This window comes from Fundulus heteroclitus, chromosome 8 (assembly GCF_011125445.2).
Source record: "Fundulus heteroclitus isolate FHET01 chromosome 8, MU-UCD_Fhet_4.1, whole genome shotgun sequence".
NCBI classification, from domain to species: Eukaryota; Metazoa; Chordata; class Actinopteri; order Cyprinodontiformes; family Fundulidae; genus Fundulus; species Fundulus heteroclitus.
This window is the reverse complement of record NC_046368.1, coordinates 15,861,269-15,876,122: the sequence shown is the minus strand read 5'-3', so window position 1 is coordinate 15,876,122 and position 14,854 is coordinate 15,861,269. Positions and strand designations below refer to the sequence as shown.

The following is a 14,854-nucleotide window of genomic DNA, read 5'->3' as shown; positions in this document are numbered from 1 at the left end:
GACACTTATTTTATACCTTATCTGTATCTTAAATACATTCTTGGATGTGTGTGCAATGTCATTTTCTAAACTTTAGAACAGCAGTAAATGTCCCTGTCGCTTCTGATAATGCTTTAATTAAAATATGCGGCAAAGTAATCAGTGCACATTATTGGTCAAAGCAGCAACGTTATATTTAAAGATAGATATATTTTATTATTACAGACTCAGAGTCCAGATTACATACAGAGAGAAAACAAAGACAATAAAAGAATAAAAAGTACAAAAAATAAACAATACAAACACATGACTTCTAGCCTTACAAGAGGCAATCATACCAATGAGTACAGAAGAGTACTTTATTGCACTATATTTAACATTTGCCAACAGTAGAATAATTTTATTATTAGACTCATTCAAGCGACAAATAAATCTATACATACGTTTTCTCAAGACAGCCATCAAAGTGCTGACTCGGGCAGATACAAACAGCTCACTGGCACTGGACCATCTGGGTTTATTTAACAAAAGTCTAAGTGCATCATTGTAAGCCACCATCAATTTTTGAAGACTGGCTTTTTTAAAATTGCACCACAAATGTGCAGTATACAGTGATGTACAATATGATCTAAACAAGTTCAGCTTCACTTTCATCCGAACAGAATCCAAATTTACGGACAAGAATATTTGCCTGAGCGTATAACATTCGAACCTGACGGTAAATGTCCTCATCATCAGACAGACAATCTGTCAACATATGACCAAGATATTTCACTTCAGTTGAGACTTTCAATAAAGACCCAGACAAACACACACTAGTGTATTTTATTTTTGACGTTTTTTTTTAAATGAATTCAGATTTACTCCACAACAGTAGGGGGCAGCACGCTGATCTGTGAACTCTAACAAAAATAAATCAACTCCCCACTCCGCCCGACGTGTCTTTCCGTTCCGCAAAATTACGCGCCAGCGTCTGTCTGGAGCTGCTCTCCACCTCCCTCAGTCTGCTGGGGTTTCTGCTGGCGCTTAGTGAAAAACGATGGAGAAAACGATGGAGCTGAAAATGTTGCTGGAGTCATCTCTGAAGCGGATCTTTCAGGCGACTGTGACCGACATCCTGGTCTCGGTGGAGCAGACCCTCGCTGAGTACCAGGGAACAATCCAGACGATCCAGACCGAGAACGAAGGCCTGAAGCGGCTGCTGTCTGCACAGAGGAGCGCAGAGTCCCTCCATGAAGGTCTGCTGTCCTCAGGTCTGCACTGTTTGTTCATCACCTGTTTGAGGTGTCCACCTCTCTGAGGACTGTCTGTGTCTGTCTCACAGTGAGGAAATTCGGGCGTGACAAGTGGCAAAAACAGTTAACAAGCTCATAAAGCAACAGAGACAGCACTTATCAGAAAGGCAAAAATAGAAAGTATTGCACAATCATTGATAACATGGCATATTCAGATAAAAATTAGGTATGGTAAACAGAGGAAATACAATGTGAGAAAAATATATGCACTATTATTGTGCAAGAAACACTCAAGAGTAGCTAAAGTTACACAGCAATATTTTCATATTAATATATTTAAGAGAAAAAAATAGTAATATTTTTATCATGTCATTCATATTCATACATATTATAACTGTCACAGTTTCAGATTAAATATTTAATAAGCATGCTAAAAGCTAAATATATGGTTTGTAAACTATATATTTAGTTTGGCAATAACTATTTAGGTGGCAAACTAAATATTTAGCTCCAAACTAAATATTTAGTTTCCAAACTAAACCTGACTAAATGTTACATTTGCAAGCTAAATATTTAATTCGCAAACTAACTATTTAGTTCCAAGTTAAATATATATTTTCCAAACTAAATATTTAATTTCCAAACTATATATTTATTTGAAAACTAAACGTTTACTTCGGACCTAAATAGTTAGTTAGCTAGCTAGCTTGATGCTCTTTAGCTCGGATCTAAATATTTAGCTAATATGCAAACTGACTTGCTGATAAGCGGAAGTGGACTAATAAGCTCAGTGTTGTTAGAGCTGCTCTCAAGTAGACACTGGAGGGCAACTCTAACCAGACGTATTATGTCACAACTTACTAAAATAATGTCCTGCGTCAGTTTTTGCCAAAAGTGATCTTTTTCTTAAATCCACTTAATAAGTTATTGCTGGTTTATTTTGTGTGTTTTCTGAAAGACCTGAAAAAAAAAAATGTCTTGCCTCCATAATTTTAGGAAGGTGACCATATGTGGGATTTTTACTTATTTTTGATCAGCAAAAAAAGTAAATCATTCTTCATCTGAATAAATCTGGTCTTTGTTTTCATTCTACTTTTTCAGATCGAACTGAGGAAGATGCTGCTAAACAGTTTTCTGGCTCAGATGGGAACAATCATCCTGTTACCACCCACACTTTTGTCAAGGTGTCCAAATACAGCAGTGAAAAGACGTGTTTCAGGAAGAAAAATTATATCAAGCTGAAGGAGAGTGCATCCTCTCCTCCATTCTCTCTGCAGGCAGATCAATTAGAAGACCAGGGGTGTGTGGACAAGTCCGGTAGAATCTCAGCTCCTGTGAAAACAGAACCTCATTTGGAAGAAAGTGGTCATGTTGACCTCTGCCAGCCATCTCTGAATCAGACCGTGAAGCTGGTGAAGAATGAAAGCTCAGAGGTTACTGGTGATGCATTCACAGATGTGCATCTGCTGGATCCTCCAAGGCCTAAGCATGACTGTAGAGGGAGTGACCACAATGTTAAAGTCACTGTTGTTTCCAAAGGCTACACACAGGAGGGACATTTTATAAAGATTGAGGAGGAGGAGGAGGAGGCTGAAGCCCTGCCAGGTATACACACCCATCCCAGCCAGGTCAGGGTGCACAAGCACACCCACGCCGGAGAGAAGCCCTACGCCTGCTCATACTGTGAAAAACGTTTCAAGGCCAACAGCTCACTTAAGGTCCATCTGCGGACTCACACAGACAAGGCGTACGGCTGCCAGCAGTGCGAAAAAACCTTCTGGGGCGCTGGACCCCTGGAGAACCACATGAGGACCCACACGGGCAAGCGGCCTCATTGCTGCACGCAGTGTGACAAGAGGTTCAGCAAGCTCAGCCACCTGAAAGTGCATTACAGGATCCACACTGGGGAGAGGCCGTATGGCTGTAAACTGTGCAGGAGGACCTTCAGCCAATCTTCGACGCTTAATGTCCACATGCGGATCCACACCGGAGAAAGGCCGTACAGCTGCGACGAGTGCGGCAAGAAGTTTACTCAGTCCTACAAACTGAAGCTGCACCTGAGGACTCACACACAGGAGAAGGAGGAAAGCTCCACATACAAGGGTGGAAATTAATATTTTTTTGTGGAGCAGCTACTCCAACATTCCTGGATTTTTTTCGTTTAACATTTGCCTTGGTTACAAACACCCACAGTCCTTTCTAGTAATATTAAAGGTAGAGGCGGCGATTCTTCCGGAAATGTAAGTATGAACCGCCCAAGTCCATTTTTGAATAACTGCGCATGCGCAAGACCATCTCACCTGCTTCTTCCTCTCTTTAGGTGGATCGCGTGGTAATAAATCTCCCAAATACAACTCCTGTCTTATTTCTTTCTTCTGAGGCCTCCCTCTTTTGGTCATAAACTTGTCCAACAGTTTCTTCTCGCTCTTCTCAGCCATTTTTGAAGCAGACGGTGAGAGCAGTGGAGCTACAGTGAACAGCTAACACTGAAGCTAACTGGATACACAAGCGCTTGAAGCGTGCATGCACAGCCATTGAGAAGAGACTAGCAAGGAACTGGCGTTTTGTGAGCGCCTCACAATGACTGGCGTGTGGGACGACCAATAGATGAGGTGACACCCCCTGGAACTGGATGGACAGAGGGGGGTGTGAGCAGGACGAATCCGTGCCATTCAGTCCTAATGGCAAGTATTGATCAGAGTTCTTACAGTCCTGCAGCTTTCACTGATATCTAATTTTTGCTGTTCCATTTTTTGAATACATCCCAGGATGGAAGGATTGTAGCATTGTGGGAACGTATAACCCAGTATAACAAAATGTTTATCTGAACAGGGTTGCCAACTACAGCTTTATTTGTACGATCTGTTAATTCATTAATTTCAAAAGAAGAGTTTAAAAAAGAATTTAGCATAAATGTGTACAGACAGTATATACACCTTAACAGTGGTGTACTGTAACTAGTTCACTTTAGGTCCTTACACTCGGAGAGACGACAAGACCAAATGGGACGTTAAAAAATAATTTTGTCTTTACATCAAAGAAATGACTGAATCTTTTTTTCCCATATTTACCCCCATAGAGTAAGTCACTTGATTAAAAGCTTTATTGTGTCATATACACATTTTATGGCACAGGGGTAGAGCACACGTCCCATGTACAGTGCTTAGTCTTCGATGCGGCTGACCCAGGTTCCATTCTGGCCCGAGGTCCTTTGCCGCAGGTCCTCACCCCTCTGTCACACCCCCTTTCCTGTCAGCCTACTTTGTAAAAATGAGCCACTACTGCTGCAAAAACATAAATATAAAAAGAATAAAAAAATGGATTATTAAATCTGTTCTGATTTCAGCAAATGTGGAGCTGCTTGAAAATATTTCAGGTAATAACAGCAATAATGGCTGGCTCTAGCTTTCATTGTGATTGTTGTCGTAATTAAAGAGATTAATCCAAAGACTTTGTCTTATTTCCTTTTTTAATTGAAATCATTCATTTCTTGAATCTCACTCTGTTCGGTAGCACTATTTATCTGAATATTTTTTTGCTTTTGATTGACAAGCCAGAACGATAACAAGCTGAAATAAAATAGAGTCTATTTTCAAAATGTAAGGAGTAGAAATTACAGATAATTGCGTGAAAATGTAAGCAGTAGAAGCAAAAAGTAGGCTAAAACATAATTACTTCACTAAAGTATACATAACCAAAATTTCTTCCTAAGAAATGTAACAAAGTCTTTGTACCTAATTACTTGACACATCAGTAAATAATAGTGAAATTACTTCTTTATTAAAGTTTTTACATTTTACAAAATACGGTATGATAACATGTTTGGTTATTTGGTTTTGCACAATTGACATTTTTTCATCTAAAATGGTTTAAACCAGAAAGCTTTACGTAAATCATCACTTTAATCAATTAATTACCATTTTACAGTAGTTGTCAGGGTAGAGGCACAATCAACTGAGTTACAGACACATGTACTCAGTTCACATGAGAAAAAAAAATTAAATCTAAAACAATCATGTCTTCTACAAATAGGAAAAAATCATATTAGATCATAAGTCATGGAATCTAAAGCCGTATATTTTCCTCCAAGTCATTTAAAACTTTTTTTGTTTTAGATCAGGTCCACCATTCAGCTCATTTTCCATCTCATACCAGGCAGAGAGAACAGAAACTGAATTACATCTACTACGCATGCATGGGGCATTTTGGAACTATAGGGGTGAAGGATATAGATCTGAAGGTCTTTTCCGATTAACAGTGAATGTGGTTAAAAAATGTTTTAGTTTACATTTTATGCCTGAGCAGCAAAAGCGCAGTGAAGGCCTATTGCAATCCTATTGTCCCTTATTACGCTTCTTCTTAAATTATTGGCTATTTGGAGGCCTTAACATATTCAAAAACACACCAGACTTGACCCAAAAGAGTCCTCCTTGTGACATTTTTGTATTTTATAATGGAAGTGACTGTTTTGGTGTATTCAGTTAATAAAAAACTAGCCCCGCCCATGTAAAACAAAGTAAAAGGTTTCTTTGCTGATTCACCCTTATTGGCAGTGATTATATGTTTTAAACTATGTAAAATATCTGATAATTTCAAGTGGCATCTTCAAAACACAACAGGAAGTCTTCATTAATCCGCCATCAAACAGGAAGTGACCACTGCTTCCAACAGGAACATCAAATTTCGGTCAAATGTTCAACTTCTGGAGCACCTCTAAGCCTGGTAGAGGGTAATAGTGAGGCTTGCTTTTGGTACCCCCTGACCTTCTGAACTGCAGGAGAGTTCTGCATAGGCACTTAGGATGTGCTTCTGCGGTCACAACACAGGCTGGAGTGGGGCTAAACTCTGGGGGCCACTCAATGGGCTTGCAGCTTTAATTTATACTTGTAGTGTAATGAACCAGTGCGCTGTCTCTTTAAATGATGTGTGTTGGAGCAGTTGGCTGGTGTTCTGATGGTTCATCATACCCATCACAGGTGCATACTCTTTGTTATTGCAATTTCAGCATACTGCTGACTATAGATGGTTTATATTATTATACTGTGTATTAATTACACATTACTTAATTCCATGCCATGTAAGAAATGTACACTGAAGTTTGCTATAATATTTTTTAGCAAGTGGAGCTCATTTAATCTCCTGTGAAATCAGCATAACTCTTCATAATTTGTATTTTCAAAGAAACGAGAACCATCAGCATCACAGCCATCACAGACGGAAATATAAAAATCAGTTGCCACTCTGTAAAGTCTGTTCTCTGTAAATCCACCAATCCAATTTATGTTTGATGAAAGTCCAATGGTGTCTGTCAGTGATATTGGTGGGTCTTGGAATATCACTGACTTAAGATTGCTTTGAAACTAATGGAAATCATCTAGATGTATATTTACACTTTGCATGCACCTTGCAATGTTGCTGTCTATCATGCAGCAGATTACGATTTGGTTCCTTGACGGGGAGTGTAGTATTTTTATTTATTTTTTCAAAATTTCCGAACTGATGGACAAAAAAAGTTATTACTATGATATTCAACACTTTTGTTTCATTCTACTCCTTCTCCTGTGTGTGAGTCTTTAGGTGATACTTCAGGCTGCCGGACCTAGTGAATTTCTTGCCGCACTCGTTGCAGCTGTACGGCCTTTCTCCAGTGTGGATTCTGTAATGCGTTTTAAGGTCTCCTCGAAGGCCGAACCTTTTGCCACACTGAGAGCAGCAATGAGGCCGCTCACCTGTGTGGGTCCTCATGTGCCTTTTAAGGTTTCCAGTCTTGTTGAATGTTTTACTGCATTGCTGGCAGCGGTATGGCTTCTCCCCAGTGTGAGTCCTTAGATGGGCCTTAAGTTGGTTTCTCTCATGGAAATTCTTCCCGCAGTACGAGCAGGCATGGGGTTTCTCTCTGCTGTGGGTGCGCTTGTGCATTTCGAGTTTCCTGGGATGGGCGTACGTCTTACTGCAGATGTTACAGGTATACGGTCTTTCGGTGGTGTGAGTGTACTTGTGGTATATGAGCTCACTGGCCCACCTAAACCTTTTCCCACAAAGGTTGCAGCACTTTTCTTTATTCTTGCTGTGAGTTTTGATGTGAGTATTGAGTGAAGGAGCTCGGCTAAATGTCTTTGTAAATGTTGGACAGTGTAACAAGTTGCTGCTCTGGTCTTTGGTATTTTCTTCAGCAACTACGGGTGAATTATTTTGCTTCAACTCAGGCTGAGATAAACTATCACCTCCACTACCTGGCAGTGTTACAGCCACTTTCTCTTCCTCAATCTTGATAAAATGTCCCTCCTGTGTGTAGCCTTTTGAAACAACAGTGATTTTATCACTGTGGTCCATTTCTCTACATTCATATTTGTGCCTTGAAGAACACAGCGGTTGTACATCTGTGAATGTATCACCAGTAACCTCTGAGTTCTCATTCTTCACCAGCTTCACGGTCTGATTCAGACATGGTTGGGAGAGGTCCCCTTCACCACTGTCTTCCAAATCAGGTTCGGTTTTCAAAGTAACTGAGATTCTGCTGGACTTAGCCACACTCGACTCTTCTACCAATTGATCTGTCTGAGGAGAGAATGGAAGAGAGGGTGCACTCTCCTTTAGCTTGCTTTCATTTTTTTTCTTTAAACTTGTCTTGTCATTGCTGCTTTTGGATATCTCGAAGAAAGAGTGAGTGGAGGTAATGTAGTGATTGTTCCCATCTGAGCTAGAAAACTGTTCAGCTGCATCTTCCTCAGATCCATCTGAAAAAGTTAAAGGAAAACAAAGACCAGATTAGAACAGATTGAGAACGATTTACATTTGTTCCTGCTAACATGAGAACAAATCCCATGATGTGATTTAGAACCATAGAATAGTTGTAAGTATATGTTGTCTCCACTAGAAGCCAGCTCTAACCCTAACACCGAGCTAGGGCATTCCTATTTTAAAGGTTTGACATATCCCAGTGTGAGAGATGAAGGGCTGCTGCTGTCAGTTAATTAGAAATCAATTAATCTGTCAATTCTTTTTTTCCCGAAAAATCAGTCTAAGAAGAGATACACTGAGTATTAACATACCTTAATAAACAAGCATTTTGAAATAAAAAGGAAAAAGCAGTTAATGCACATTAAAACGCATTGTATATGGCAATAAAATAATTTAAAAAATACTAAATTCAATGATCACAACATGGCAGTTTATTAACCAAGGTCTTATGTACACATGCATCTATACTCACATCTATACACACACACACACATCTATCTAATATATATATATATATATATATATATATACATATATATATATATATATATACACACACACACACACACACACATACATACATTTATACATGTATACTCACACACACCTATATAAAAAAACATATGTACACAAACATAAGGTCTTTATAGCTATGTATCACATATGGATGACCAGCAAGTCAGTTTTTTGCTATTCAAATTCATTTTCTGCCTGTTCAACAGTACTTTAACATTCACAAAGTTGGTATTTACTGCAGGACTATCAATTTGCATTTGTTTTATATTGCTAATTTAGCATTTGGAATCACTCAGTCAAGATGGGATTAGAATTGTATTTGAAAAAAGAACAGGCAATTAAGAGCTATTAATATCAGCATAAAAAACAAATCACTGTAGAACTGGATTTTTTTTTTAAACTTAAACATGTAAAACTGATTCCATTGCATTCATGTCCATCTTCGTGTTTACAGGGGTTGGTGAGCTGAGAAATGACCAGGTTAGTGGAACTTGACTTCGCAGCCTTATGTCTGAGGCCTCCAAAGTGTTGCTCTATTGTTTTCAGAAAGTTCAGCAGATCTGGTGGTCGCCATCAAAAGGAGCTGCTGTCATTGATGCCAAGGCTGAACCCTCATTAGGACTTCACATTTTCACAATGTCCAGATTTGATCAGAAACAGTTTATTATTATAAATGATCATAGGTGTTAAAAGTATTCACATCTATTACTCAATCAGAAGTATAGATACTAGGGTTTTAAAATACTTCTGTCGAAGTCGAAGTATCAACTCAAACCTTTTACTAGAATAAAAGTATAGAAGTACCGGATATAAAACTTTTTGAAGGATCAAAATAGAAGTAACCCCCCACAATTACTATAATTATATAGTGTGATGTTATTATTAAAAAAATTGGTATTGGCTTTTTCACCAACATATATGTCCATTGAAAATGAACAATGCAAATATATTAAAAGGTCCATATAGGTGCAATATTGAGCATCAACATGGGTTTCATGGAGCAGAACATTTGATGTCTGGTTGCATATAAGAATTACAGTAGATGTCAAAATTAATGATTAATCCTAGCAGTTGATCAAAAAATGAAAACAAAAAGGAAAATAAATATTTCTAAAAATGCAACATTCCTATAAGTTTTGCTCTTAAGTATATAGTATTGGGACAAACAGCTTGATGCAGTACTGCCTCCAACAACAATCAAATTCACTCTGTTCGGTAGCACTATTTATCTGAATTTTGTTTTTGTTTTTGATTGACAAGCCAGAACGATAACAAGCTGAAATAAAATAGAAGTAATGAGTCTATTTTCAAAATGTAAGGAGTAGAAATTACAGATAAGTGCGTGAAAATGTAAGCAGTAGAAGCAAAAAGTAGGCTAAAACATAATTACTTCACTGAAGTATAGATAACCAAAATTTCTTCCTAAGAAAGGTAACAAAGTCTTTGTATCTAATTGCTTGACACATTGGTAAATGGCAGTCAAATTACTTCTTTATTAAAGTTTTTACATTTTACAACATATGGTATGATAACATGTTAGGTTATTTGGTTTTGCACAATTGACATTTTTTCATCTAAAATGGTTTAAACCAGAAAACTTTATATAAATCATCAGTTTAATCAATTACCATTTTACAGTAGTTGTCAGGGTAGAGACACAATCAACTGAGTTATAGACACATGTACTCAGTTCACATGAGAAAAAAAAATTAAATCTAAAACAATCATGTCTTCTACAAATAGGAAAAAATCATATTAGATCATAAGTCATGGAATCTAAAGCCGTATATTTTCCTCCAAGTCATTTAAAACTTTTTTTGTTTTAGATCAGGTCTACCATTCAGCTCATTTTCCATCTCATACCAGGCAGAGAGAACAGAGACTGAATTACATCTACTACGCATGCATGGGGCATTTTGGAACTATAGGGTGAAGGATATAGATCTGAAGATCTTTTCCGATTAACAGTGAATGTGGTTAAATAATGTTTTAGTTTACATTTTATGCCTGAGCAGCAAAAGCGCAGTGAAGGCCTATTGTAATCCTATTGTCCCTTATTATGCTTCTTCTTAAATTATTGGCTATTTGGAGGCCTTAACATATTCAAAAACACACCAGACTTGACCCAAAAGTGTCCTCCTTGTGACATTTTTGTATTTTATAATGGAAGTGACTGTTTAACAGATTGGTGTATTGAGTTAATAAAAAACTAGCCCCGCCCATGTAAAACTAAGTGAAAGGTTTCTTTGCCGATTCACCCTTATTGTCAGTGTTTATGTTTCAAACTTTGTAAAATATCCGATAATTTCAAGTTGCATCTTCAAAACACAACAGGAAGTCTTCATTAATCCGCCATCAAACAGGAAGTGACCACTGCTTCTAACAGGAACATCAAATTTTGGTCAAATGTTCAACTTCTGGAGCACCTCTAAGCCTGGTAGAGGGTAATAGTGAGGCTTGCTTTTGGTACCCCCTGACCTTCTGAACTGCAGGAGAGTTCTGCATAGGCACTTAGGCTGTGCTTCTGCAGTCACAACACAGGCTGGAGTGGGGCTAAACTCTGGGGGCCACTCAATGGGCTTGCAGCTTTAATTTATACTTGTAGTGTAATGAACCAGTGCGCTGTCTCTTTAAATGATGTGTGTTGGAGCAGTTGGCTGGTGTTCTGATGGTTCGTCATACCCATCACAGCGGCATACTCTTTGTTATTGCAATTTCAGCATACTGCTGACTATAGATGGTTTATATTATTATACTGTGTATTAATTACACATTACTTAATTCCATGCCATGTAAGAAATGTACACTGAAGTTTGCTATAATATTTTTTAGCAAGTGGAGCTCATTTAATCTCCTGTGAAATCAGCATAACTCTTCATAATTTGTATTTTCAAAGAAACGAGAACCATCAGCATCACAGCCATCACAGACGGAAATATATAAATCAGTTGCCACTCTGTTAGGGTATGCCACACCGACAGCACACCGGTAGTAACATGTATAACAGAGTGAGGAGCATAAAGTCTGTTCTCTGTAAATCCACCAATCCAATTTATGTTTGATGAAAGTCCAATGGTGTCTGTCAGTGATATTGGTGGGTCTTGGAATATCACTGACTTAAGTTTGCTTTGAAACTAATGGAAATCATCTAGATGTATATTTACACTTTGCATGCACCTTGCAATGTTGCTGTCTATCATGCAGCAGGATACGATTTGGTTCCTTGACGGGGAGTGTAGTATTTTTATTTATTTTTTTCAAAATTTCCGAACTGATGGACAAAAAAAGTTATTACTATGATATTCAACACTTTTGTTTCATTCTACTCCTTCTCCTGTGTGTGAGTCTTTAGGTGATACTTCAGGCTGCCGGACCTAGTGAATTTCTTGCCGCACTCGTTGCAGCTGTACGGCCTCTCCCCTGTGTGGATTCTGTAATGCTTTTTAAGGTCTCCTCGAAGGCCGAACCTTTTGCCACACTGAGAGCAGCAATGAGGCCGCTCGCCTGTGTGGGTCCTCATGTGCCTTTTAAGGTTTCCAGTCTTGTTGAATGTTTTACTGCATTGCTGGCAGCGGTATGGCTTCTCCCCAGTGTGAGTCCTTAGATGGGCCTTAAGTTGGTTTCTCTCATGGAAATTCTTCCCGCAGTACGAGCAGGCATGGGGTTTCTCTCTGGTGTGGGTGCGCTTGTGCATTTCGAGTTTCCTGGGATGGGCGTACGTCTTACTGCAGATGTTACAGGTATACGGTCTTTCGGTGGTGTGAGTGTACTTGTGGTATATGAGCTCACTGGCCCACCTAAACCTTTTACCACAAACGTTGCAGCGCTTTTCTTTATTCTTGCTGTGAGTTTTGATGTGAGTTTTGAGTGAAGGAGCTCGGCTAAATGTCTTTGGACATGTTGGACAGCGTAACAAGTTGCTGCTCTGGTCTTTGGTATTTTCTTCAGCAACTACGGGTGAATTATTTTGCTTCAACTCAGGCTGAGATAAACTATCACCTCCACTACCTGGCAGTGTTAGAGCCTCCTTCTCTTCCTCAATCTTGATAAAATGTCCCTCCTGTGTGTAGCCTTTTGAAACAACAGTGATTTTATCACTGTGGTCCATTTCTCTACATTCATATTTGGGCCTTGAAGGACACAGCGGTTGCACATCTGTGAATCTATCACCAGTAACCTCTGAGCTCTCATTCTTCACCAGCTTCACGGTCTGATTCAGACATGGTTGGGAGAGGTCCCCTTCACCACTGTCTTCCAAATCAGGTTCTGTTTTCACAGGAACTGAGATTCTGCTGGACTTATCCACAGACAACTCTTCTACCAATTGATCTGTCTGAAGAGAGAATGGAAGAGAGGGTGCACTCTCCTTTAGCTTGCTTTCATTTTTCTTCTTTAAACTTGTTTTGTCATTGCTGCATTTGGATATCTCGAAGAAAGAGTGAGTGGAGGTAATGTAGTGATTGTTCCCATTTGAGCTAGAAAACTGTTCAGCTGCATCTTCCTCAGATCCATCTGAAAAAGTTAAAGGAAAACAAAGACCAGATTAGAACAGATTGAGAACGATTTACATTTGTTCCTGCTAACATGAGAACAAATCCCATGATGTGATTTAGAACCATAGAATAGTTGTAAGTATATGTTGTCTCCACTAGAAGGCAGCTCTAACCCTAACACCGAGCTAAGGCATTACCATTTTAAAGGTTTGACATATCCCAGTGTGAGAGATGAAGGGCTGCTGCTGTCGATTATTTTTTCCCCCGAATAATCAGTACACTGATACACTGAGATACACTGAGTATTAACATACCTTAATAAACAAGCATTTTGAAATAAAAAGGAAAAAGCAGTTAAAGCACATTAAAACGCATTGTATATGGCAAAAAAATTATTTAAAAAATACTAAATTCAATGATCACAACATGGCAGTTTATTTATTAAGGTCTTATGTACACATACATCTATACTCACACACACACACACACATCTATATATATCTATCTATCTATATATATATATATATATATATATATATACATATATATATACATATACACACATATATATACATATATATATATACATATACACACATTATATATATACACACACACACACATATATATACATATAGGTATACTCACACACACCTATATAAAAAGACATATGTACACAAACATAAGGTCTTTATAGCTATATATCACATATGGATGAACAACAAGTCAGTTTTTTGCTATTCAAATTCATTTTCTGCCTGTTCAACAGTACTTTAACATTAACAAAGTTGGTATTTACTGCAGGACTGTCGATTTGCATTTGTTTTATATTGCTAATTTAGCATTTGGAATCACTCAGTCAAGATGGGATTAGAATTGTATTTGAAGAAAACACAGGCAATTAAGAGCTATTAATATCAGCATAAAAAAAATCACAGTAGAACTGGATTTTTTTTTTTAAACTTAAACATGTAAAACTGATTCCATTGCATTCATGTCCATCTTCGTGTTTACAGGGGTTGGTGAGCTGAGAAATGACCAGGTTAGTGGAACTTGACTTCGCAGCCTTATGTCTGAGGCCTCCAAAGTGTTGCTCTATTGTTTTCAGAAAGTTCAGCAGATCTGGTGGTCGCCATCAAAAGGAGCTGCTGTCATTGATGCCAAGGCTGAACCCTCATTAGGACTTCACATTTTCACAATGTCCAAATTTGATCAGAAACAGTTTATTATTATAAATGATCATAGGTGTTAAAAGTATTCACGTCTATTACTCAATCAGAAGTATAGATACTAGGGTTTTAAAATACTTCTGTCGAAGTCGAAGTATCAACTCAAACCTTTTACTAGAAGTATAGAAGTACCGGATATAAAACTTTTTGAAGGATCAAAATAGAAGTAACCCCCCACGATTACTATAATTATATAGTGTGATGTTATTATTAAAAAAATTGTATTGGCTTTTTCACCAACATATATATCCATTGAAAATGAACAATGCAAATATATTAAAAGGTCCATATAGGTGCAATATTGAGCATCAACATGGGTTTCATGGAGCAGAACATTTGATGTCTGGTTGCATATAAGAATTACAGTAGATGTCAAAATTAATGATTAATCCTAGCAGTTGATCAAAAAATGAAAACAAAAAGGAAAATAAATAATTCTGAAAATGCAACATTCCTATAAGTTTTGCTCTTAAGTATATAGTATTGGGACAAACAGCTTGATGCAGTACTGCCTCCAACAACAATCAAATTCACTCTGTTCGGTAGCACTATTTACCTGAATATTTTTTTGTGTTTGATTGACAAACCAGACTGATACACTGAAATAAAATAGTAGTAATCAGTCGATTTTCAAAATGTAAAGAGTAGAAATTACAGATAA

General features: G+C 37.9%; 2 protein-coding genes across 9 annotated transcripts in view; one reads left to right on the top strand and one right to left on the bottom strand.

The window, feature by feature from the left end:
* The window catches only part of LOC105930775 (zinc finger protein 37 homolog), a 113,219-nt gene that overhangs the window by 89,123 nt on the left and 9,242 nt on the right, over positions 1 to 14,854 (bottom strand). For 2 of the 5 annotated variants that reach the window (XM_036140184.1, XM_036140186.1), the window contains exon 2: positions 6,465 to 7,951. The exons of 1 other annotated variant lie outside the window; for it this stretch is intronic. In XM_036140184.1, coding sequence (XP_035996077.1) covers positions 6,762 to 7,951 — 1,190 coding nt within the window. In that variant the 3' untranslated portion in view covers positions 6,465 to 6,761. Of the gene's footprint in view, positions 1 to 6,464; positions 7,952 to 9,940; positions 12,984 to 14,854 lie in introns of those variants that run through there. 2 more of the 5 variants (XM_036140183.1, XM_036140185.1) reach the window with 1 other exon arrangement.
* Positions 625 to 5,123, top strand: LOC105930796 (zinc finger protein 846-like). Of its 4 annotated transcripts, none has more exons than XR_004931537.1 (3): positions 626 to 1,232; positions 2,316 to 3,454; positions 3,649 to 5,123. XR_004931537.1 is itself a non-coding variant. In XM_036140196.1 (2 exons), the coding sequence occupies exons 1-2, from the start codon at positions 1,019 to 1,021 to the stop codon at positions 3,326 to 3,328; spliced, it is 1,212 nt and encodes a 403-aa protein (XP_035996089.1). In that variant the 5' UTR covers positions 625 to 1,018; the 3' UTR covers positions 3,329 to 5,123. The 4 variants fall into 4 exon arrangements, 2 of the variants coding, with proteins under 2 accessions (XP_035996089.1, XP_035996088.1); XR_004931536.1 differs by having other exon boundaries at positions 3,535 to 5,123; XM_036140196.1 differs by having other exon boundaries at positions 625 to 1,217; positions 2,316 to 5,123.

What these genes read in the sequence shown, in the direction of transcription:
- LOC105930796 (XM_036140195.1), top strand. Translation starts at nt 1,019, where the DNA reads ATGGAGAAAACGATGGAGCTGAAAATGTTGCTGGAGTCATCTCTGAAG. An exon ending in TGAAGGTCTGCTGTCCTCAG is followed by an intron (nt 1,233 to 2,315) that starts GTCTGCACTGTT and finishes CTACTTTTTCAG; the next exon opens with ATCGAACTGAGGAAGATGCT.